General features: G+C 39.8%; 1 protein-coding gene across 1 annotated transcript in view; it reads right to left on the bottom strand.

The window, feature by feature from the left end:
- Positions 1 to 11998, bottom strand: part of cttnbp2 (cortactin binding protein 2) — a 102808-nt gene extending 90810 nt beyond the window's left edge. Inside the window, exons 1-2 of the mRNA XM_080876021.1 lie at positions 11713 to 11998; positions 4127 to 4234 (exon numbers count right to left, since the gene is read on the bottom strand). Of these exons, the coding sequence (XP_080732147.1) occupies positions 4127 to 4234; positions 11713 to 11841 (237 nt within the window). The 5' untranslated portion in view covers positions 11842 to 11998. The remainder of the gene's footprint in view (positions 1 to 4126; positions 4235 to 11712) is intronic.
- Positions 11999 to 22487: the final 10489 nt, after the last annotated feature.

Raw genomic sequence — 22487 nt, 5'->3', positions numbered from 1 at the left:
GTAAGAATGATGTATAAATTGAATTTTTGATTTTTTTTATTCAATGCCAGAACAGACATAATGTAATATAACTGCCAACTTCAAGATGAGCATTTTAAAATGACTAATTCCATTACCTTTCTGTATTTGTATGTGAACAGACAATAACGTTCATTCAGAGCTTGTCTGCAGTGTTTTAAAGGCATCTTAGTGGGATGTTTTCCCCCCAATGGCCTTGCACATAACTGCTTCTTGCCAGTGAAATCATCCCATCAAATCTTTTTTTCACGACATCACAGGCGTCCAATCTGCACACTTTCATCCGTACAATCTCTCTGTCCCACTGAGACCAAGAACATAACAGCGAGAAAACGTCTGACAAACTGTCCAACTGTCGGGAGCTTCTCAGAGCACACCGAGTGTTTGGTTTACATAGTGCATAGTGCTCTAAATGTTCTTGACAGATTTTTTTTGACAACACTGATCACAACAAAGAAGGGAAATACCTCCAACAGGCACAAACATTTGACCACACAGCATGCAATTAATTTGCAGAATGCATCGTCCTTGATATGCTGCTTAAAAGCGAATGAAAGCTCAGTGATGAAACAAGAGATACTGATAATAGAATCAGAATCTGTAAATTGTGTAAAATAATGCTCATTTTAATACTATAAGTCTATCTGTGCTAATAAAACCATATAATAGTAGTATTGCATGGTGACACTCACACTCATGTAGTGGTTATCTACCTCTACACTTTGCTTTTTCACAGCTAAAGATGACTCTCAGAAGCATCACATGGATACCTTTGGCATACTTTCTGACTAATGTACCACAGTTTCAGTAGATGCTCACTGTTATGCTAATAACAAAGTCAAACAACAACAAAAAAAGTATTTCCTCTGAATTTAGGAATCACTTGTCATTGTTCGTTTGATTACAGAAGAAACAAAGTATTGTGCCTTTCTACATGAGTTTCTTTCTTCGTGTCGTGCTAGTTTTCTTCAGCTAAACTCCAAAAGAACCCAAAGATTTTTGATTTCATAAGAAGAAAACACACAATCAATGGTGAATGTACTGCAGGTGTCAAATAATATGAGAATGTATGGACACTGACTGATGAAAAATTAAATTAAACACAAGTGTCATTTACAAGAAAAGATTAAAACGATTATTCATGCAGCTAATAAGAATGAACTATAGATTTATGTCCAATAAAACTGCAGGTGGGCAACAACACAATATGATGTGAGCCCTGTGAGTTGTGAATGGTGGGGGAAGGAGAGGCAATCCTCAGTGATCTATCACAACCTCTTTATGATGATAATGTGTTATCAGCATTCACTTCTCGTTAGCAGAAATCTTTTATCCTTCGTAGTAAACACATCCAAACAATATGAGGAGTGTGTTACTTGTGCTTGAACTCGTTGTGTTTTGATTGCTGATAATGATGTTGCAATGGAGGATTTTGTAGTTAAATGTAAAGCATGATTATAACCAAAATGCCTTTTTCCTTTGTGGTTGTATTTATCTGACAGTTCACACTGATGCAAAGAGAACATCTGAAAGCATAACAAACAAAACTAAGTGACTATTTTAGTATCTAGTGTGAAAGCGGTTTTTTTTCTTCTTCTCCTTTCTTTCATTCAAAACATTCATTTCTAGCCAGTGTAGAAGTAGAGACAGGCTGTGAAATGTCAAGAACATTAAAGAGATCTAACGACCTTGAGATTTCCTACATCTATTCTCTCGTCAATGCTAAAGAGGCTTTAAAAACGGTGTCTTTGTAAAACTATTTCTTTGTGTTAGTGGGAAAGTACCACTGGCTACAAGCCAAAGACTTCATCTTGGTTCTGGCTGGAAAATTTACCCACAGTGACTCAAGTAGCTTCTCAGTAAAAATGGTGAAAGCAGCCACATCATTCTGGAAATGGACCTTATGTCCATGGTCTGTGATCACTAACAAAAACAGTTTGTTTCCTGCACTGAGAACGGTGTAAAGATGCAGTTTCCACATGCCCCCTGAAAGGCTCCTGGCACAGAAGAATAGGTGACTTGTGTAGCCGTCGGCTGTGGTAATCATGTGATATCTCTGTCGTTTGGCTAATCTCTTTACAGCCTCCTTTCTTTTTCTCCGGGATGAAGCCAGATATGGCAGCTCAGCCAGCTTTAGCCACACGCTAATTAATCTGCGCCACCAAAGCCTCTTAATGACACCCAAACACCACAAATGATCACTGTACTCATGCCAAGCCAAGGAAGTTTGATCCAAACTTTTGGTGTGGAATCAGAGAAGTACAGTAGGGAATTTGCAACACATTGAACCTGTGCAAAAAACATTAGGAGCTGAGGGTTCAGCTCTCTGTGTAGCTCTGTAACTGAGCCAGTCTAAGGAGCTTTAGGGATGTTGACCATTAAGGCCGGTTAGCTTGATTGGTGGAGGGTTGGGGGAGAAAAATAATGCACAGTCCAGTGTCACTGGCAGCCTTGCAGCTGGTGGCTCAGCTCATGCTTTTCTTTTGGTTATTTCAGTGGGAGTGGGTATAATCCACTCTGTCACACTGTCCTGCTTTGTCGGAGATAATATGAGGCCTCCATTCGTCTTTCTGCATCCCCCCCACCCTCCATTGTCTTTGCTTCAAGTTGAACTCACAATGAAGGGCGTCTCACTCTAGATTTACTTCTATTAACTCTTTAACTCTGTCTCTTATCATTTCTCACTCTCTTCGTCAGTGTCCATTCCTTCCCCTTTACCGTAATCTCTCTCTCTTGGATGGGGCTCATCTGTGACAGAGCAAATAGGCTCACTGTATCTGTGAGAGTTGTGAGGGTGGAAGAGAGGAGGCTTATTTCATTGAAACCTCCATAGAATATCCATCCACAGGGGAGATAGGGCCTGCAGGGACTCTTTATGCCAGCAGAAAACATGGGTGAAGTGGCAGCAAGGGAGCAAGACAAAAAACAAACAAATGCCCGCAGAGAGACACAGAACAGGTGGCAGACTTTTCTAAATTTAAAGAAAGGGCAATGGCCAAAAAGACAGACGACCCAGAGAAAGTCTGAGTTAAACATATTAGTAAACTGCAGAAGTAGAGATGCTGAGCTGTTTAGAAGCTGTTCAGCATCAACCCGGTTGATAACTGAAGAGCTGCGAGAGAGAAACTCAAACTGTGGAAAAGATTAGCAGCTTGCTAACAGCACATACACACAATAGCAACAGAAAAGCTTACAGAAGCCTTTCGCACAACCCAGAGGTCACCAGTTCAGCCAAGCAGCACGTGTAGATTCTTCTCCTCCCCTGCAGCTCAACCTTGTTTTGAGTGTCTTCTTAAAAAAAACCAAAAAAAAAAAAAAACCCTTAAAGTAGTATGTGGACAAACAGTGATGACCCAAATACTGAACTGCAGAGAGAGAGAGAGGAATAATAACTCCTGCCCCAGCAGACAACGAGCAACCTCCAGCATGAGGGTGACACAGGTTCATCATTTAGTAACCACAGATCAATATGTTGTCCCATTAACACTCATCCCAACCTTCATCGGCTTGCCATTATACATAAACATATAGGCACAAATACAATCACCAGTGAACGCATTAGAGCATAACTGAAAACCTCACAGTTTGATGGCAATTTGAACAGAGTTGTGGCTCAGGAGGTAGAGTTGGACGTCTACCAGTCACCAGGTTGGGGGATCGATTTCCCAGTGCTCCTGATGCATCCATCAGGAGTGTGTGAATGTTAGAAACTGCTTACGTATAAAAAAAAATAGCACCTAAATGAATGTGAGTGGGTAAATAATTGTTTTTTTATCTACAAGCCTTAAGTAGAAAAGCAGTGCACTTGGTGTAATAGCAAACAGTCCACAAAGACAAACCTTGAAGATGAAGTGCCACAAACAGGGGCATTACTCATCCGGTTAGCATTGCTAGCCTAGCTGGTTCCCAGGTGCAGACAAAGAATGTGATAACCCCGAAGGGTCATGATCATTCGTAATAACTGATACTAATGCAGTTCTGGATCACAATTACAGCTAATAATGTCACTTTGAAGCCTCTAACAAAGGCAATCTGCTGCAGTAACTTCAATTTAACCGAACAGTCGCATAGACAGTAAGAGTGTTATGTATGTGTTGTTTGGACTCACTCTCAAGGCCTCTATGACCAGGTCTCGGGCTTCCAGCTCTCCCTCCATGATACTCAGCAGGGTGAGCAGCTCCGGTTTGCTCAGGTTATCCATGTTGAACTCACATTTCTGCAAAAAACACCATAGATAACACATGACAGTCAGAGACAATAGGATCAATTAAGGCTGCTTAATTGGTGCAAAGATCTGACTTATTTTGGTCAGTACTGAGATCATGATTACTAATCATTTTCAGATTTAAATAGGTTGAAAGTTTCATTTTCAAACCCTTCCCTTCATTGTAGGGTCTTTTCCTAACAATATGAAGCACCTTCAGGTAACTGTTGTGCTGTGATGCCACTATATAAATGAAATTTAATTCTAGCTTTTCTTTTCCTAACAATCACCCTTTACACTAGAGCTTTCTTCCCTTTTACCGTGGCCTTTCTGAATAGGGCTCTGTGATATGATCAAATATATTGGATGACAATATGGGGCGACCGTGGCTCAGGGGGTTGGGAAGCGCATCTGTAACCGGAGGGTCGCCGGCAAGACACTTTACCCTAATGCCTACTGGTGTTGGCCAGAGGGGCCGATGGCGCGATATGGCAGCCTTGCTTCTGTCAGTCTGCCCCAGGGCAGCTGTGGCTACAGTGAATGAATAGTGGAACTGTAAAGCACTTTGGGTGCCTTGAAAAGCGCTATATAAATGCAATCCATTATTATAATATCTTGACACACTGTTCACTGCAATATTTTTTCATTGCTTTAGATGACAGTTTGCAATAGTCACCACGGCACCACAGAAGGTCCAGCCAAAACTAAAGGGGGAGCTCATTCCTAAATGAGAGGCTACTTCTGAAGCAAGGACATGGTTCGGTTATGAAAAGTCTGATAGGCAGCAAAAAACAGAACTGTGCAAATTATCCAGCAAACAGGTCCCATAGACACTGACACAACAAACATCTTCTACCAACTATGCAAGACTCATGAAAGAGTATGGACAGAGTTTAAGAAGGAGAACCAAAAAAAAGAGAAAAAAAAAGTCAGGTGCTCAAAATAAACCTCCGACTCAAACGTTAGAACAGGTTTTTTCCCTGCAGCATGCCATATAATAAAGACTCACGAAGACAACAGCAGCAACTACATCTTATATCTCTAAATATTTGATTCTGTGCATTGGTCAAAACACTTGACTCAAGGTACACAATGCCAAGCTGAAAACACTTCACACAAGCCGAGTTGTCTTGTTTATAGTATGAGTGTTGTTTTTTACTCTACTGAGAAATCCACACGCAGCCTTGTGCTAACCGTTTGTTACCAGGACCCAAGTGGACTCTAGCGCAGTTGCGAAAGCGGAAAGTATAATCCCCACGTAATGGTGACCTTCGTTTGCTCTATCTCCAATGGCAAACGCATAGACCCAAATATTTTTTCGCCATAGCATTTTCTACATGTTTGTCCTCCAACTGTGCAATTGAGTTCTTTGCAGACAGATATGTTAATATCTGTAACACACTTTATTGGATTTCTCCTTTTCGTCCCCACTAGGTGCAGGTTTCTTACTACTGCATCTTTGTTTTGGTTATTAACATTAATACCAAATTCACTGTCTCTGGTAGTGTGACATAATCTCATTACAAATTGTTGCACTGTTTCCTTTGGTTCCTTCAAAGTCTGTAGAAAACTTGGTGTACAATGGCAATTTTAGTTTGTGGCACAAAGTAAACATTCAATGTAGTAACGGGCTCATCATAAAGTGCAGATGCTCCAGTGTTGGACAAGGTTGAGAATAGATCCTGCTCATCTCTATCAGCGTAATGAAGGGGTGGATCTTTGCGCCTCTATTTACAGTGGCTTGCAAAAGTATTCGGCCCCCTTGAACTTTTCCACATTTTGTCACATTACAGCCACAAACATGAATCAATTGTATTGGAATTCCACGTGAAAGACCAATACAAAGTGGTGCACACGTGAGAAGTGGAACGAAAATCATACATGATTCCAAACATTTTTTACAAATAAATAGCTGAAAAGTGGGGTGTGCGTAATTATTCAGCCCCCTGAGTCAATACTTTGTAGAACCACCTTTTGCTGCAATTACGGCTGCCAGTCTCTTAGGGTATGTCTCTACCAGCTTTGCACATCTAGCGACTGAAATTCTTGCCCCTTCTTTGGAAAACAGCTCAAGCTCAGTCAGATTAGATGGACAGCGTTTGTGAACAGCAGTTTTCAGATCTTGCCACAGATTCTGTCAAAATCTTTCTGCACGCCACTTTGGATGCCACCGTATGCAATTCCAGCTATAAAATTAACGTGTTTACAACCTGGGACAAGAAAAGTTTAGACCTTGATGGATATTTTACCTTTAGCCTATGTAACTAATGTTCTACTTGCTCCCAGTCTCCAACTGGTCTCATTAACCCTCTCGAGGCAGGTGTTGCCAATTTGCAACAGTTAAAAACTAACAACCTGATTACCCCACATACATATTTTATGAGGTTTTTTTACTCAGACGTGCCACTGCAGGACTTGGTTGTGCATTAGCAACAAAAAGTGAATTTGAGCCTGAGAGGGTTAAGTGCAGTTCTAAAGTCAGGCTAGCCATCCTATCTCCAAGCCATTAAGGTCTGATTACATTTGGGTAGGTCATTAAGCACCTATTTGGTCAGTAGTAACTGCAGGGCCAATGGGTGGAGATGGATGTAATTGTGAGCAAGCAGAGCACTTCATGCTTCCCTCAAGCCTTTTCCGGTCAACTTCTAAAATTGCTATGTACTGCCTCTGCCCTCTTTTTGAATTAGTCCCCTTGTTCTCTGATCTTCTTGCTTTGCCTGATGTTGAATCATGTTATTTATGCTACAAAGATAAAAGAAATATTTAAGAAAATCAGAACTTTATTTTTGGAGTTTACAAAATACAGTTATGTTCCAGCCTTTTATTTAGAGATTGATAATGCTGCTGAAGAGATCATTGTGCCAACAAAGTCCTTTTTAATCCTGATACATTTTGCTAATAGTAATTTCTTCCTCTGGGATTAACAAAGTACACTGATTGTGATTTTACTTGTGCTTCATCATGTGTGATGAACATCTGAAGTGAACTCCACAGAATATTGGGAGAATTAAGTCAGCACAGTGACCAAGATTGCCCTTCGTCACATGTAGCGCACAGCAGGAAATACTGATTAAGATGTGTTCTCAGTACAGTAAAAGAAAAACATTCATTTGGTTTTTGTGGGTTGCTTTGCTTGCACATGACTATAATCAGACTTCATATTAGGGAGCAACTGTGAGCTCTCACATGCAGCTCTGTTGACAGCAATGTTTGAGGCTTCAGTGCACAGGAAAACATTTTTAACATTGCATTGTTGCTTTTACTTTTACTTTACTCTCTGCTCACGTCCCCGAATAACCCAACAGATCTGACAGCATTTCAAAGCAAAGTGTCAAAATGTCTTGTTAAGAAACCTTTAAAGTCACTGTCTTCTTTTAAAGTCAAACCAATGTGAGAAAAATGAGCGGCATTTTTAGCCAGACAGCTAAATAAATACGATGATGTAACTTCCCAGGAAGAGGACAGACAGAAGAAATTCTAATTGCCTTGTTGGCCTCTTTTAACCAACTGCTAAAAAGCACCACAACCAGTTGCAAAATATAGAAGCTTTTCACTAGACTATTTGTTCAGTGCAACTAACGAATGAGAATAGCAAGAGTGTTTCAGCTACATCAGACTGATTGCTGCCTGCTCTTTCTTGAGGTGTCAGTTGTCAGACGGCCATTTAAACCTGATTTAGTATCCTCCTTCAAAACCTCCGCCAACATTTCTTCATTTCATCAAAGTCTTGCACATGTCTACAGAGCACTCTCACAAGGAATATGACTGAACATCAGAATCAGAGATTTCTGTAACATACTACCTCTGTGTGTCTTCTAATGGCATTGTTATTAATAGAGAAAGTTCAAGCTCAAACAACTAACAAATGAGCTAATGTTGCCTTATAAAGGAACACTCTTGTCCTTGAAAGCTTTTAGATAGGCCCGTATTGGTGAGAAGAGGCTTTCTCTTCTCAGAACAAGAAGCTGAAAAGTAGTGTGTCAATCACATCACAGTTTAGTCAAAGCATGTTTTTATTCTGAAGACTGGAAATAAAAGCAGAAGAGATTCTATGGGATTGATTCGCATCCAGGCTTCCAATCGATCCTCAAGTTCCCCTTTCCCAGCAGTGTTTTCACCGCTCAAACAAATTGGATGAGTCAGGGGGCCTTGATGGATGTCCACCCTTAGCTGGTGTCCTCCTGTCACAAGACCTTGGGTTGTGGGTGGTTTGAGGTGAAAGCAGTAGAGTTAATGGGGGGGTTAGTCTGGCATCTGTGCACAGTGATCAGGTGAGGGAAGAAGCAAACTCTAATTTGTTCCATGAGCCGTGAGCTATGCACCAAGGGCATGAGCAGCCTTGCCAGCATTCATAGGCTTGTTCACTGTTAGCCCCAGTCCACTTAATAAGGCCTGTGTCATTTCACTTGGAGCCACATTTTTGTACTGTAATTTGAGTGAAATGCCCCGCTTAATAGGTTGTACAAATATAACGTTTAATCTTTTCTGATGACTTCTCCAACTTGTTTACATGGTCATTTGAACTCCCCCATATCAGAGCACAGCAAATTTGTTGTCAGGAAGAAGCTTCAGCAGCGACATTACAGCCACTCATGTTAATGGCAGCATATCCCCCATAAACACCCCTGGCCACTCTTAGGCTGCTGTTACGCAACAATTCTGCCAGACAACAATGGTAAGATTTAAAGATGAGGGACAATCTTGTCACAGTTAAAGGAATATTTTGCATATTTCTTTAATTAACAGCATTATCAGATTGTAACAAAACAAGTAATCAGACACTGATGCTGAAACCATACACTGTATGCAAAAGATGGTTATAACCATTGTGACATCACCTACTGGTTTCAGACTCCACATTTTGAAGCCTCAGCTTTGGCAACATGTTAGTTCTTTGGTACCGGAAGTTACCATATCATTAGCTAATGCTAGAAGGTGGCTTAGCAAGTTGTATCTATAAACTGCACCACAGCAAGGCACTGACAAACACATCTTAAATGGTCAGTGACACACAGCAAGCCATATTGATTTTCAGATAATTCCATTAAAATGTTTCAAAAGGCATAAATATAGTGAAGAGGTCCAGTTTAGTGACTCCAATTAGTAGTGGTGATTCTAAACACGCACCAACTGGCTATACCTGTGCTATAAACACGTTTTTACTTTTGTAAATTTGGACCTTTTCATATGCAAGTCTATGGGGATTGATTCGCTTTTGGAGTCAACCTCAAGTGACCTTTTGAGGAACTGAACATTCACGCTAGCTTCATTTTTCTGAAAGGATAACACATTATAAACTACCAGAATCTACAGTATTCTGAACATGGCAGCTGCAAAGATCTCCAATTAACAACCACACCTGCAGTACAGCATCTCCTCAACAGTGTTTGCTGATTATGAGGTGAAAGATACAGTTCCAAAACAGCAGTTAGCATTAAAGTCAACAAAAGCTGTCAGTCAGAAGGAAGCTAACAGGATTGGTGTTTGTTATTTGGTAAAGGAAATGCTACCAACATCAAGTCATTACATCATTTAAAGAAAGGTCTAAGTTAGAGCATCTGGACAACATCCACAAGGAATTGCAAAGGTGTATATCTGGTAACACAAAACTATTCTACAATGACACTTGACCGTCCTCTGTAGGCAATGTCGTACTTTTCAGTGACAATCCTGTAGAGTTACAAGTTTCTTTTAAAAGCAAAATTTCCTAGCACAATTAAGTAGTTCACTCTGGGTTAATCCTGTTTGTTTATGTGCTCATGTTTTTTTATGAAACATTTAAAGAATTCAGTTTCTAGACATACTGTCTGATTCACTAACATCTATTAAATGGGTGGGAGGTGACAGGCAGAGTGCCTTTCACTGACCTCTAAAGCCTCTCTGAACCACCCTCACTTCAGAATCCTCACAAACGAGAAACTTCCCCCCGCTCAGGCCAACAACAGAGTCTGACAGGGGTAAGCAAAGAGCAAAGTGCTTTATTTAACCACTGCAGGCATGGTGTTGGTGTTGGTGGTGAGAAGGGGGGAGTGGGAGGCCATCAAGGCGGAAGCCCCCTGGAACCTGGAAAAGGGAGAGTGCACTGGTACTGAAGAGGTGAGGTGGCTGCCTGACTCCCATGTCTCCGCCGCACCTGTTCGCCTCAACGCTAAATGTAAAGCAGCTTCCAGGCAGTACTGAGCACGCTCAAGAGGGGGTGGGGGCTGGCTGACACAGTACTCCCAGCTATGCCAGCTGAGTCACTGAAATTAAGACCAATTTAGAAAGGTGTATGGTGAACGGGGCCAGCACCCCCTCCTCTTCCTTTTCACTGGCTCTGCCCTCCACTCACCCCCACAGCTCTTCTCCCACCATCTCCTCAACACCCACACTACCACCCACCCACCTCAGGGACTGTGGCTGCTGTTCTATTATTGCAACACCACACATTTCCACTAGCCTACCTCTTCAAACTCTCATCCAAAGAGGTATTTTTTTTTCTTCTAAACTTGCTGTATGTGTAACAAAGTTGAAACAAGGACAAACTAAAAAGAGTGTCACTGCTCATCCTGCCTCAGGGTTCCAGTCAATAACAGCAGTCAGACAGGTTATATCATGGAACAAGCAAAAGGACGGGAAGGTTTCATGGCCTACTGCCGGATGGGGCAACAGACCCATCCATTTGCACATAGGGGGTGCTGAGCTGCTGTGACCTGAGAAAGGGCACAGAGAAATCACAACTAGGTGCTTGTACACATGTGAAACCCAAAACCAGCTGGTGATAACAAAGGACTGCTTGAAGAAAAAAAAGAAAAAGAAAAAAAGCTTAAGCCTTGAGTCCTCAGGTCTGACAGTCTGAATCTATGGAAGCCTGTGAGGTCTCTAAGGACTGCCAATTTAAATAAACCACTTTCACACCACACTTAGCTCCACATGCCAAGTGTTCATCGTTTGCGGAAAAATTTAGACAAAATCAAGATGGAATGAAAAAGATTTCACCTCTAGCGGCGGAGCTTTGGGGGAGCAAACGACAGCTTTAATAAATCTATACTCAGTTTTAAGTCTCCTGCAGCCAGGCGAACAGCTCGCTCCAAGTCTCTACGCATTAACTCATTTACTGCAATGTAATACTGTATATCAACCTGTACAGCCACCGACGCTTTCTCTTCCATCAAGCACACGATTACATTACAACTGAGGGATGCCTGCCTTTATAGCAGCCGCTAGAGGAGAACAAAAGAATTCACTGCTGGGGGGAAAACCAACACTGTTCTGGCTTTTACGGAGGCTACTGAGAGTAATTATGGGTTATTCATCAGCCCAAGCAGAGACGAAGCCCTTGTTTTTCCCCAGACATTGTCGCGAGGCTCGCGCTGGCCACCGCTGTTGCTTCACGAGCCCGTGCGAAAATAGATGCGCGCGACATTTCGCCCTCTTTCCTGGGTGACTGATAAAGGAACACGCCGATAAAAACACACGTGTGGCTTTCGCTTTTTCCCAAAGCTTCCTACCGTGTCAACGCTGCCCAGCACGGTGGTTGCCAGTGTTTGTACCGGGGGAGGCTGCTCTCCGCTGGCTCCCTCCGACGCCATCTTCGTACTGTAGCGGTCTGCTGGAGTGAGGGCGCATCCGGCACTCATTAACTATTGCACTGCTGAACGCAAATCTCAGCACGCGCGGCCATGGAAGAGGAAAGACAAACGAGATTTGACAATCTGAAGTGAGGGGAAAAGATGACAAGTGTCCGTCGTTAAAAGCCTACAACTGAATGCGTGCGGGGTGCTGCAGCTGGGAGGGGGTGGGCAATGTGGGCGTGGACCGAGCTACGCGTAAAATCCAGATGAGAAGACCCGGTGCGCTCCCAACTGGAAAGGAGGTGCTTTCTGACAGGCTGATTGACAACAGCATTTGTTGACCACTGTAGCTATAAAATCAACAAATGAGTGCTTTTCAAACTTTGATCAGAAGCCTTTTGTAACTATAATAAACATTAAGATGTTAAAAATGTCTTTATTTAAAAATTGCCTTATTTCCAAGACATGCATTACAATGATATCACCTGACAGTCATAAAGAGCTGGGTGTTCATGTAACACCACAAACTAATGCAGTGAGTCAACAATCATTAAAGTACAGTAGTTTTTTTTTATTAGATTCTTTAATACAAAAATAGAATGTTGTATTAATAAATATAGTTTCATTAGTATGTAAATACATCTTTCATCAGCTAATGCATTCTCATTAACTTATAATTAATATATTAAAAATACATAGAAGCGGTGCTAGTTTGTGGAAGCCCCCATGTTACCCTACGATCTTGAATATAGCGCTTGAGATGGACACTGGCTAAATACTGGCCAGATACGAGGCACACAGAGGCCACCATAATGGAATTATGTACTTGAATTGGGAGGGGTAAGAAAACATATTCCAGCTGACTGAAAAATGTAATCTACTGAATCTATCTAGCAGTAAGGTTTTACACTCGGTACATTTAACTTAGAGTGCAAGTCCAAGTTAAAGGTTTTTCCATATTTTTGCAAATAAATAAAGTTTGACTGAAATATATCCAAAATTTAAAGGTTTAAAGTCAAGGTCACTGAAATCACAAAACGTACATTAAAAATTCTTATAGTTAGTCTACTTATGGTGTGCAGTCTTTATAAATAATCAACTTCACTTTGACATCATAATTTTCACTTAATGAAAAGCCTTCTCAATCTCATAACGTCCAAACAGAATTTCAGGTTATTATATGCTGAAAGGCTACTGCTTAAGAGATTCACAGATCAGTGAAAGTCTCATTCTAATTTGTAATAACTCTACAGTGTTACACTATAGAAAAGCTTCATAAAGAAAAAACATGAATAAAACATAAACAGCTTTCAGTGAAATTATCATTATTAACAATTTGTATATGTATTTCAATAATGTAATTCATTCATTTCTTTACTTAAACCTAGCAATGATGTTGCCTTGATGCTTGCTCAATCATCCAGGTAAGGAAATCCCCAAAAAGTTGATTCTCTTCATCTGGTTGTAGCGTAACAGCAGTTTGAAACACAAAAATACAAATGTGGAAGCAGAGCAACTGAGGATCAAAGGTTTATCCTTTCTCAGTAATGTAAAGCCCCTATCATCCAACATCAGCATGGAGGAGAGGAAGACTCTCACATCACTTTGTAATGACAATAACATTAACATTAATGTCCTTCTGGCAGACAAGGGTGGGTGCACAGTTTAGCAAAACCAGAAAGACTATCATGAGAAAAATATTTCACTGCTCAGTGACAAAAATACTTATAAACCCCTGAAATGAGACCCATGTCCATCAGTTATTGGGACATTTAAAAGCTGATGTGTACCGTAAACCAGCGCATACAACTCAGTATCTAAGGTTTGACTCATCATCTACTAGAGCACAAACTGGATGTCATCAGGACACTACAACACAGAGCGAACACCATCCCCACAGTCTGAGCGGCCAAGAAGGCAGAAGAACGCCATATCAAGAAGGCCCTGAGTAAATCTGGTCATTCCAGGTGGACATTTGTCAAAGCTGGGAAGACACCTAAAGAAAGCTCCAGGCGATCATAGAGAGAAGAAGGACAACTGCTGCCTAAGTGAAAACCCTCAGCGATCAATTATGTGTCAGGAGTATCGGAACAGTTAGGACACATTTTTTCTAAACACTGAGTCTCTGTGGCTTTGAAACCCCAAAACCCACTCTGCCAAAAAATTGGTCCTCCCCAAGGATCAGGTCCCCTGACACAAAACAAAGTAATATAGTGTACGCTGTTAAGTGCCAGGAGGATTCCCTTGATTTATACATCGGGGAAACCAAACAACCTCTGTGACGTGGATGGCACAACACAGAGGAGTTAACCCTCTGTGTTGGCCAGTGGACACTCTTTCAATGATGAGGATGTACACATCCTGGACAGGGAGGAACGCTGGTTTGAGCGCGGCATCAAGGAGGCCATTTATGTGAAAAAGGAAAGACCATCTCTGAATCAAGGAGGGGGCCTAAGGCCACAATGCTGTTATTGCAGCCATTCCCCAACTCTCTGTGAATGGTACTCATGGCAGTGACCATAGATTAATGGTTTTTGATCAGTGGTTGTTGATCAGTGGTCATGGCAATTTGCATATTAATGATCAAGAAACTGACCTCACAGTCCATTGTTCATCAGTGGTGCTAGTTTCAGTCAATGTGCAAAGGTAGTGTTTATAAGAGTGGGGAAACCTACAGTCAGCTGAGACTGAAGAAGTCACTTGGATGAGTGACGAAACATTTGTCCTGCTAAAAACGCTACGTTATACCAGTTGACAACTTTTACTGTCAGTGTAAATGGAGAACTAATGGAAAGAACTCTAGTACAACTACTTAAAAATTGTACTTTAGCACAGTGCACTCCTTCATTAAATTAGTACAGTGACTCTTCATCCGTCCTCTTCTGCCCTTTACAAACCATCAAAACCTCACATGCTCATTCGTTCCTGCGAATACTTGCATGACAAGTGGTTTGCAGCACTGAACAAGCTTTTAGTTGTTTTTTCTTAAGTAAACTGCACTTTTAATGACTTCTTGCTCAAGACTTAAAAAGCACCCATATTTAGCACACTACACACAAATAAGTGCCAATGTACATTTGACAAATGTTTCAATAGCTGAATGTAGCTGCAAACTTGAGCAAAAAAAACCTACAAAAATGAGCCTTAAACAGACAATCAGGCTTGTATTCAATAGCCACGAGAATACACACCAACAACAGCCAAAAAGCAAAGAATTTCAAATTATAAGCCCCACTGTTAATCTTACACAAGTTGATGCTCGGAGTTCAAATCTCTCAGTTCTGATTCTGTTTATCCCAGAAAAACAGAGGATAGAGGATGGGGCTCTCCCAGCTCCCAGATGTGGCGTTTAGGATTAACTTATGCTGATCCAGCCTGGACTTCTGGAATGATGTTATTAAATCTCCATTTAGGTCACATGTTGCATGATTGACGTTTCTTGGTTTCATTGAGGGCTTGACTGTGTGTTGATTAATGAGGTATATTTTGGTTTCACCAGAAGTGTGATAATGTGCTTAATTTGCAAGTAGTTTTAAGGAAAATCTGGGAATTGTTAAATGTTGAAAAATAATTCAATTCAGTTGCAAAACTATGGAAAGAGAGCCAAATTTCAATAACTACAGATGATTAAATAAAGCAGTGACATATAAACACACAGAGTGGAAGGAGATGAGAGAAGAAGAAATACTTACATCGAACCCTGTGGTAAGCTGTGACTAACTTTTGTGTGTGAAGGAGACTCCCCATTTACACAATGGATGGGATCATTTCTATCAGATAGATATGATTCAAACAACTGCAGTGCAGTTTCTTTATTACCAATGTTTTTTTCTAATCTCTGCCGCAAAATATTGTGGTGAGTGACATTGAGTGCTGCACATAACATGTCGGTCTAGCAGGACTTGTCCACTGTAGGGGACATAAGATCATTTGGAACTTTTACTGGTGCTGTTTCTGGGCTGTTGCACTCTAAACCGTTTCCTCTATTCCTTCGCAAAGGAATAGAGGAAACAATAAAGGAATTAAAGAAACAATAAAGGAATTCGAGAATTCCTGAAATAAAATGAAAGTTAAGAATTGGTTTATAAGACAAATCGATCAATTATTGACTTTTTTTAAGTAGTGATTCGATTACTGCTACCTTAAAAGCCTTTGTGTAGGCTGTTAATAAACATAGATTCCTGATATTTAAAGTCGAAGCATAAAACTTCTTTAAGCAATCTTTTAGAAATGGGAGAAATGTCAACAGTTCACCTCAGAACTTTAAAAATCAGATTCATTCAACTATGATTTAATTTTTTTCTTTGATCTGACACGCCTACAATTTACACCACACGTTTCCCACTTTTCTGTTATCCTCAGGGAAATTTACACATAAAATTCTCCCTTTCCTGCTGAGATTTTTTTCCTCTTTTTCTTACTCTATCTTGATATGTCAAATGCCAAACTCGTGTTTCACTCTGATGTAGAGCAGCACACATGGAGCTCTCATGACTACTCTGGAGATGTTATTGAAAGTTAATTGTGACCATTTAAAGAAATGGTTACATTTAAACCATGGTTCCATGTGCTGTGGATTCAAAGTATGCTCTTCTCCATACCTTGGATTTAATATGTGGTTATTTGAATTACTGATGCTTTCCCATCAACTCAAAGCAGTCTGACAATTCTCCTTAGGCTATGATCACTGGCATTAGATATCAGGGGAGAATGGCTGAGTGTAGACAACTGACATAACTTGAAAAACATTAAAGGAATGTGAAGATTTTGCTTGTTTCCATAGATTACATATCTGTTGCAACATCACCTGTTACTTTGTGGACTCCGGATTGTGAAGCCTTGATTTTAGATTTATGGCTGGTGCCATGTTGGCTTTTTTGGAGCCAGAAGCAAGTGCATTTGGAAATGTGTAGGGTCCAATTTGCTAATCATATAAAAGAGAAGAGAAACAAAACCTAGTTGACCAGTGTATTATACTGAAAAAACCAATGTATAACTACTTTTTTGGTCATTTTTAACATCGAGCAACAGTACCTTAATGTGAAGTACTGCATGTTATCTGTTAAGTTACATGTTAATAAAATAAAGATAATACATTTAACATTTAGTAACATTTAGTATTTCTGGCACTGACTATCTAAGCCAGCAAAATTTAAATGTCTGGTTTACTAGTTGCCAGCATAACAGTCTATAGATCCATTTTGAACACTGATTTCCATGATAGCATTATGGTTGCATTAATGTAGTGTAAGCTCAGAGCCAAAAGATCATGGGCATCCAGTACTGATTTTTAGCCTTGTCCCCGAAGACATTTTTCCACATTCTCAGAAACTTATAATGACATTATGTACTGCAGATGATGAGATATTCAAGGCCAAATTTATCCTTGAATTGTTCCACAAATATGCAGAAACTTTGTCTCCATAAGATTTTTCTTTTGTATTGAATAATGTTTCTGACCTGCTGCCAATTAACCAAATTAGTTACAAAATATCCCTCCAGCTGTAAGTACCATTTATTTATCGAAATTTTATCCTAACTTTTTTGAGACGTGTTGCCATCAAATTCAGCATGATATATTTTTCGTGAAAATATTAAAATGGCTTTGTTAATCATTTTATGTTTTCTATGTTCTATTGCGAATAAAATATATGTTTATACGATTTGGAAAACATTGCATTCTGTTTTTTATTTATATTTTACACAACGTCCTGACCTTTTTGGAATTGGGGTTGTAGAATTCGAAGAAATAGAAGACGTAGAAATAGCAGTGGAGGAATCTTATTATATTTTGGAGTATCAAGCAATTGGCAGCTCACTCAAAGAAAACCTGCAAAGAACCTGGAGAAAAAAGCTCAGCAGAAGAGTTCAACCCCAAAACTTTTTGTTGTGAGGGAATAGCATTAACCATTGTACTACTTTGCCTCCACTGAAACAGAATGAAACTTTAATTACAGACTGTAAAACCTTGAAATGGGAGCATAAAATAATACTTATTTTATAACATCAGTTCCCGGTATCATAGTATGAATGTATACCTTTTTGTATCTCAGAAAGGTAACACAGTTATCTTTAGGTCCAGTAACTGGCTCTAGGCACCACAGTTGTGTGGACTGTACCTATAGGGACAGAAATTGACCCATATTCCTAAAAATAAGTAATATGTGTGTGTTTTTCTCCTGGTAATAATTAATTCCTACCTTTTTTATTTATCTATTTAGTTTAAATTTCACTCACATAGTTCCAAGTACTTTAAGTGCTGCTATTCAGGACCCTGCATGTACAAGGTCATGTGCAGACTTTATCATCTACAAGCAGCTGAAGGCAGCTCAGTTAGTTTGCTCACTATATCTAACAGAACACTGACTCAGTGCCAGCTTGGTCTAATTATATTTTCTGTAATTGGCCTGACTGGAGCGTAGAAGGGAGGCCTGCACCATCACGGGGGAAGTCACTGATATGAGGTATGAAGTATATGGATAACATTGCCTCCAGTTCAGCCTCTGTAATGATGTTAGGACCTGAATAACATCAGTAGCATATGAAAACATGTGAATACTAATGCATGAAAGTCTCTTCAATGTGAGGAGCATGCAAGTCAACAAAGTACAAATTTTTACATGTGAGTAGAAAGAGGGTGGAGTAACATTTAGTCCTATTTTAGGGGCTATTTTTATTTCAAATAGTTGCCTTGGCTGCCTGATTATAATTCACATTTAATGTGAGTACAGTGTCATATTATAGGTTAACTGAGTACATTTTTTAGCCTCAGCCGTACATGATCATTTGTAAATGTATTGTGTATTTACTGGAAAACTACCTAGTAATGGGGAAGAGGCTGTGTTTCAATGCTTCTTCTGTGCTGGATGTGGCAGCAGCCTCATTACTTACGTGTCAATTTGACCCATAAACAAGGTCCAAGGGTTCTATTACAGGAAGGGAGATCATGGATGAGAAGACAGTGCAGCAGCCTTGAGCGTAAATGATGATCATCAGAATCCCTGCGGGAATACATGGCTCATATTAACTTGCTTATTGTTGGGGCACACAGTAAGTACAATGACTCCCTTTTTGTTGATGATAGAGTAATGGACTTACAGGCCAGGCCATCACCGGAGCCTGTGTGCTCTGAGGCATTGGTCGGCCAGCAGGGAGACAGGAAAGAAAACAAGAAGACGGGATACAACGAGCCCTGGATCCCATATCCTGGCCATCGCTTCAAACAGGAGGACATGGAAGGTTTAGATAGTGACTCTACAGTCTGCGAGAGGAAATGGAAGGAGGAGGAGGTGGGCATGAAGCTCTGGGATCTAGGCCACATCTCTGTCTGATTGTCCCTGAGGGGCTGCCAGTAGCTGAACCAGACCTCTGTTCAGTCACCATTCTGGCTGAACTGTTTTTCTTCTCTCTCTGAGCTCCAGTCTCTCCATTCACCTTGCATCTTCCCTTCATTTTCTCCCTCACACTGTCTCCCTCTGTTTAATCTCTAGCCCATGGCTCATGAGTGGATGGAGCAGGTGCTTGTACTAAATAGTGAAAGGCTCTATTCTCTGTGGGTTTTTTCCCCCAATTTTATTTTAAAGACTCACTCAGCAAAACTAGCCAGAGAGGAAAGGTATAAATGAATTTAAATCTGAAGGAGAAGAGTGTCCTTGTAAGGGTAATATCCTTAAAGGCCTCTTTCACTAAAAATGGATGAACTTGTGCTCTGATGTTTGTTCGTCATTGTCTACAATGAGCTATTTCGTACAATAAAACTGACGAGGACTGTAACTAAAAGGGTAAAATGATGATAAAACATGGGAGCGGGTGCAGGAGCATCAGTAGCTACAGAAGTTTAAAACAGTTGCAACACTGGTTATGAGGTACCTGAAGCTCTATGGCCAATAATGACAGATAAAGATGATAAGATGAAATTTAAACGTCTTTTTGGGCATTAGCTTTACCCATATAGAATATATATATACAAATCTTATAACGTTTGTATCTGTCTTGTGTGAAACTTGTACGAAAAGCATACAAGAGTGAAAACAGATATAAGATTGCTTGAAGAATCATATAAATGAAACTTGTATGTTCATGAGAAAATCATATAAGCCTTATATGATTCACTATATGAAGGAGGGCACATCAGATGCAAGTTTTTTCTATTTCTTTTCCATATGGGTAGAATGACCACAGTACGTGCACAGGGGTAAGAAGGCTGATAGGAGTGTGGATTTAGCATTGGTTCAATGATGTGTACCCTCCCCAAATACTATAGATAAACAGGAGAAGACTTTTCACGCTGTAACAGTTGCACTAGAAATAGATGGATTTTCATTCAGCAAAGCAACTTTGGATGATTTTAATAAAATCATTCCAGCAAAGACAAACTGCAAAGAAGGTCTGTGATGAATGGCCGAGAATATCTTCACATATATGTAACAGATTGGTTTGAGTACTCTCCTTAATATGATGACCGCTGAAACCGAATCCAACTTAAAAAACACTACAATGATTATAAGACGATTTAAAATTTTGAAAAATGTAACATTATATTTGTATCACATCTGTGTACTCTGTGTTCAATGGAGACTTATGTCAGATTTATCTGATAAATAAGTTACCATGTCTTCATTAAAAGGTTTGAGTTTAACACTAGAAACATATGAATGTGTTTTGTGATAGCTTCTTTGGTGCTATCATGTAAATGTGTAAAACCACAAATATACTGGATCACATTTTGTCTTTAATAATTAACACCACAAGATCAGATTATGATAAATAAAACTTAAAAAAAGTAAAACCTCAAAATCTAAGAGTAAAAACAATAATTTGTGTAATTCGTTTTTTCTATTTGGTGAAATTCAGGCCATTTCCTGCACCTAATGCACATTGGAAACATTGGAATTAATATTGCATATATTACGCTATATGAGGTTTTCAATCCTTATAAAGGTGCAGTTACTCTGAGGACCAAAAAATAGACCTAAGGAGTACCTTTGTGGAGATCTAGATGTACTGACACACTTTCCCTGAATCCCTCTGAGAATGCGCTGCAGCTGCCATACATACATATGTGAAAGACTCACATAACGATATTTGCATGCATAGCTTATAATATTCAAACACAGACATTTCGTCTTACTCACTTTATATCTTTTCAGTGTTCAATATTTGGGCTGAAATCTATGACTGATCTATATTTTTATTTTATCGTTACAGCTGTCGGCAGTAAAGAATTTAAATCCAAGTTTTCCAACTTGAGTGTGATAAAGAGTTATAGCTAATGTTAAGATGTCCTGTTATTAGACATCGTAAGTACTATGGTTAAATGTAAAAAAAATAAATAAAAGGGCAACACTGGTAAATGCGCAATTTTTGCAGTAGAGACATGTAAATAAATATCATGCAGAACTGCCAACAGGACCATCTTACTTAATATATTTTTCTTTGTATTTTTTGCATTGAGATCATGGCAGAAACATTTTTTGCCTTCGCAGCAAGTATATTTATTGTTTACATTGTTTACATATTCAGATGCAAAAAAGAGATTAAACTGAGACTCTAACAAATTCCTCAATGTGAGAATGTGTCGCCCTCTGCTGGAGTATAAATAGGTTTCAGTGTATTTTCAGCCATACATATCACACAAGCGCCTCTAAACTCTAATAAATTATGATATCATAATTAGAAAGTGTCGCCCCCTTTCTGATTCCACTCAAAGTATCAAGAAATTGTTTTTTCTTCTTCCTTTTAATTTTTAAAATTCTTTGTGCAACAGCTTACAATCATTCAGCCACACACCCTGCTCAGTGGCCTTTCCCACTGTTTGGGGAACAGGGTCATAAAAGAAAGCAGCATAGCTGCCTCAGAGAAGGAAGTTGACAGATTTTTATTTATTTATTTATTTTAGCTTTTAAGTCTTTGAGCTTTCTGTGAGGTGTTTTGAACTCCAGTTTCTCCCATAGTCCGAAGACATATACCTCAATTGGAAATACAAAACAGGTACCTTAGAAAAGCATAAAATGATCTTTAGAGTTGTTTCACTGAATTTGTGATTTCTAATTAAATGTGATAATCAATACACCCATCCATCCACCCATTAGCTTCCGCTTATCCTTTTCAGGGTCGTGGGGGGGCACTGGACCCTATCCCAGCTGGCATAGGGCGAGAGGCGGGGTACACCCTGGACAGGTCGCCAGTCTGTCGCAGGGCCAACACACAGAGACAGACAACCATTCGCACTCACATTCACTCGCACATTCACACCTATGGGCAATTTGGATTAATCAATTAACCTATACCCACAAACTGCGTGTCAATACCTTACTGGAAAATTGACACAAATTTGGGTTCTAAGATGATGAAGATTTTAAGGGGAGTGACAAAAAAAGGAAATGCAATGTACAGGAGACAGACTATCAAAATAAGACAGGTAGAAACCTAACTCAGAAATACCTACGACAGTCACAAAGATTTGATAGCAAACATGCTAAGAAGGCCAGACTAATTAAAACCAGAACACGAGTGAACTCCAAACAGAATAATGAATCTAACAGAACTCAGAATGTGAGAGTCATTATTGAAACAATAACCAAAGTCGACTATAGTCATTGAGACTTGGACCTAGGTAGTGTATGCTTTGAGGACACACACACTGGGTTGAAGTTGAGGGTAACCCTGAAAATGTTATGGGACATTATTCAGACCCTTGTTCTAAAGTAATT

Source organism: Rhamphochromis sp. 'chilingali' (assembly GCF_963969265.1).
Source record: "Rhamphochromis sp. 'chilingali' genome assembly, chromosome: 2".
In the NCBI taxonomy this organism is placed as follows: domain Eukaryota; kingdom Metazoa; phylum Chordata; class Actinopteri; order Cichliformes; family Cichlidae; genus Rhamphochromis; species Rhamphochromis sp. 'chilingali'.
Note: the sequence above shows the minus strand (reverse complement) of the source record. Positions and strands in the feature narration are given on the sequence as shown.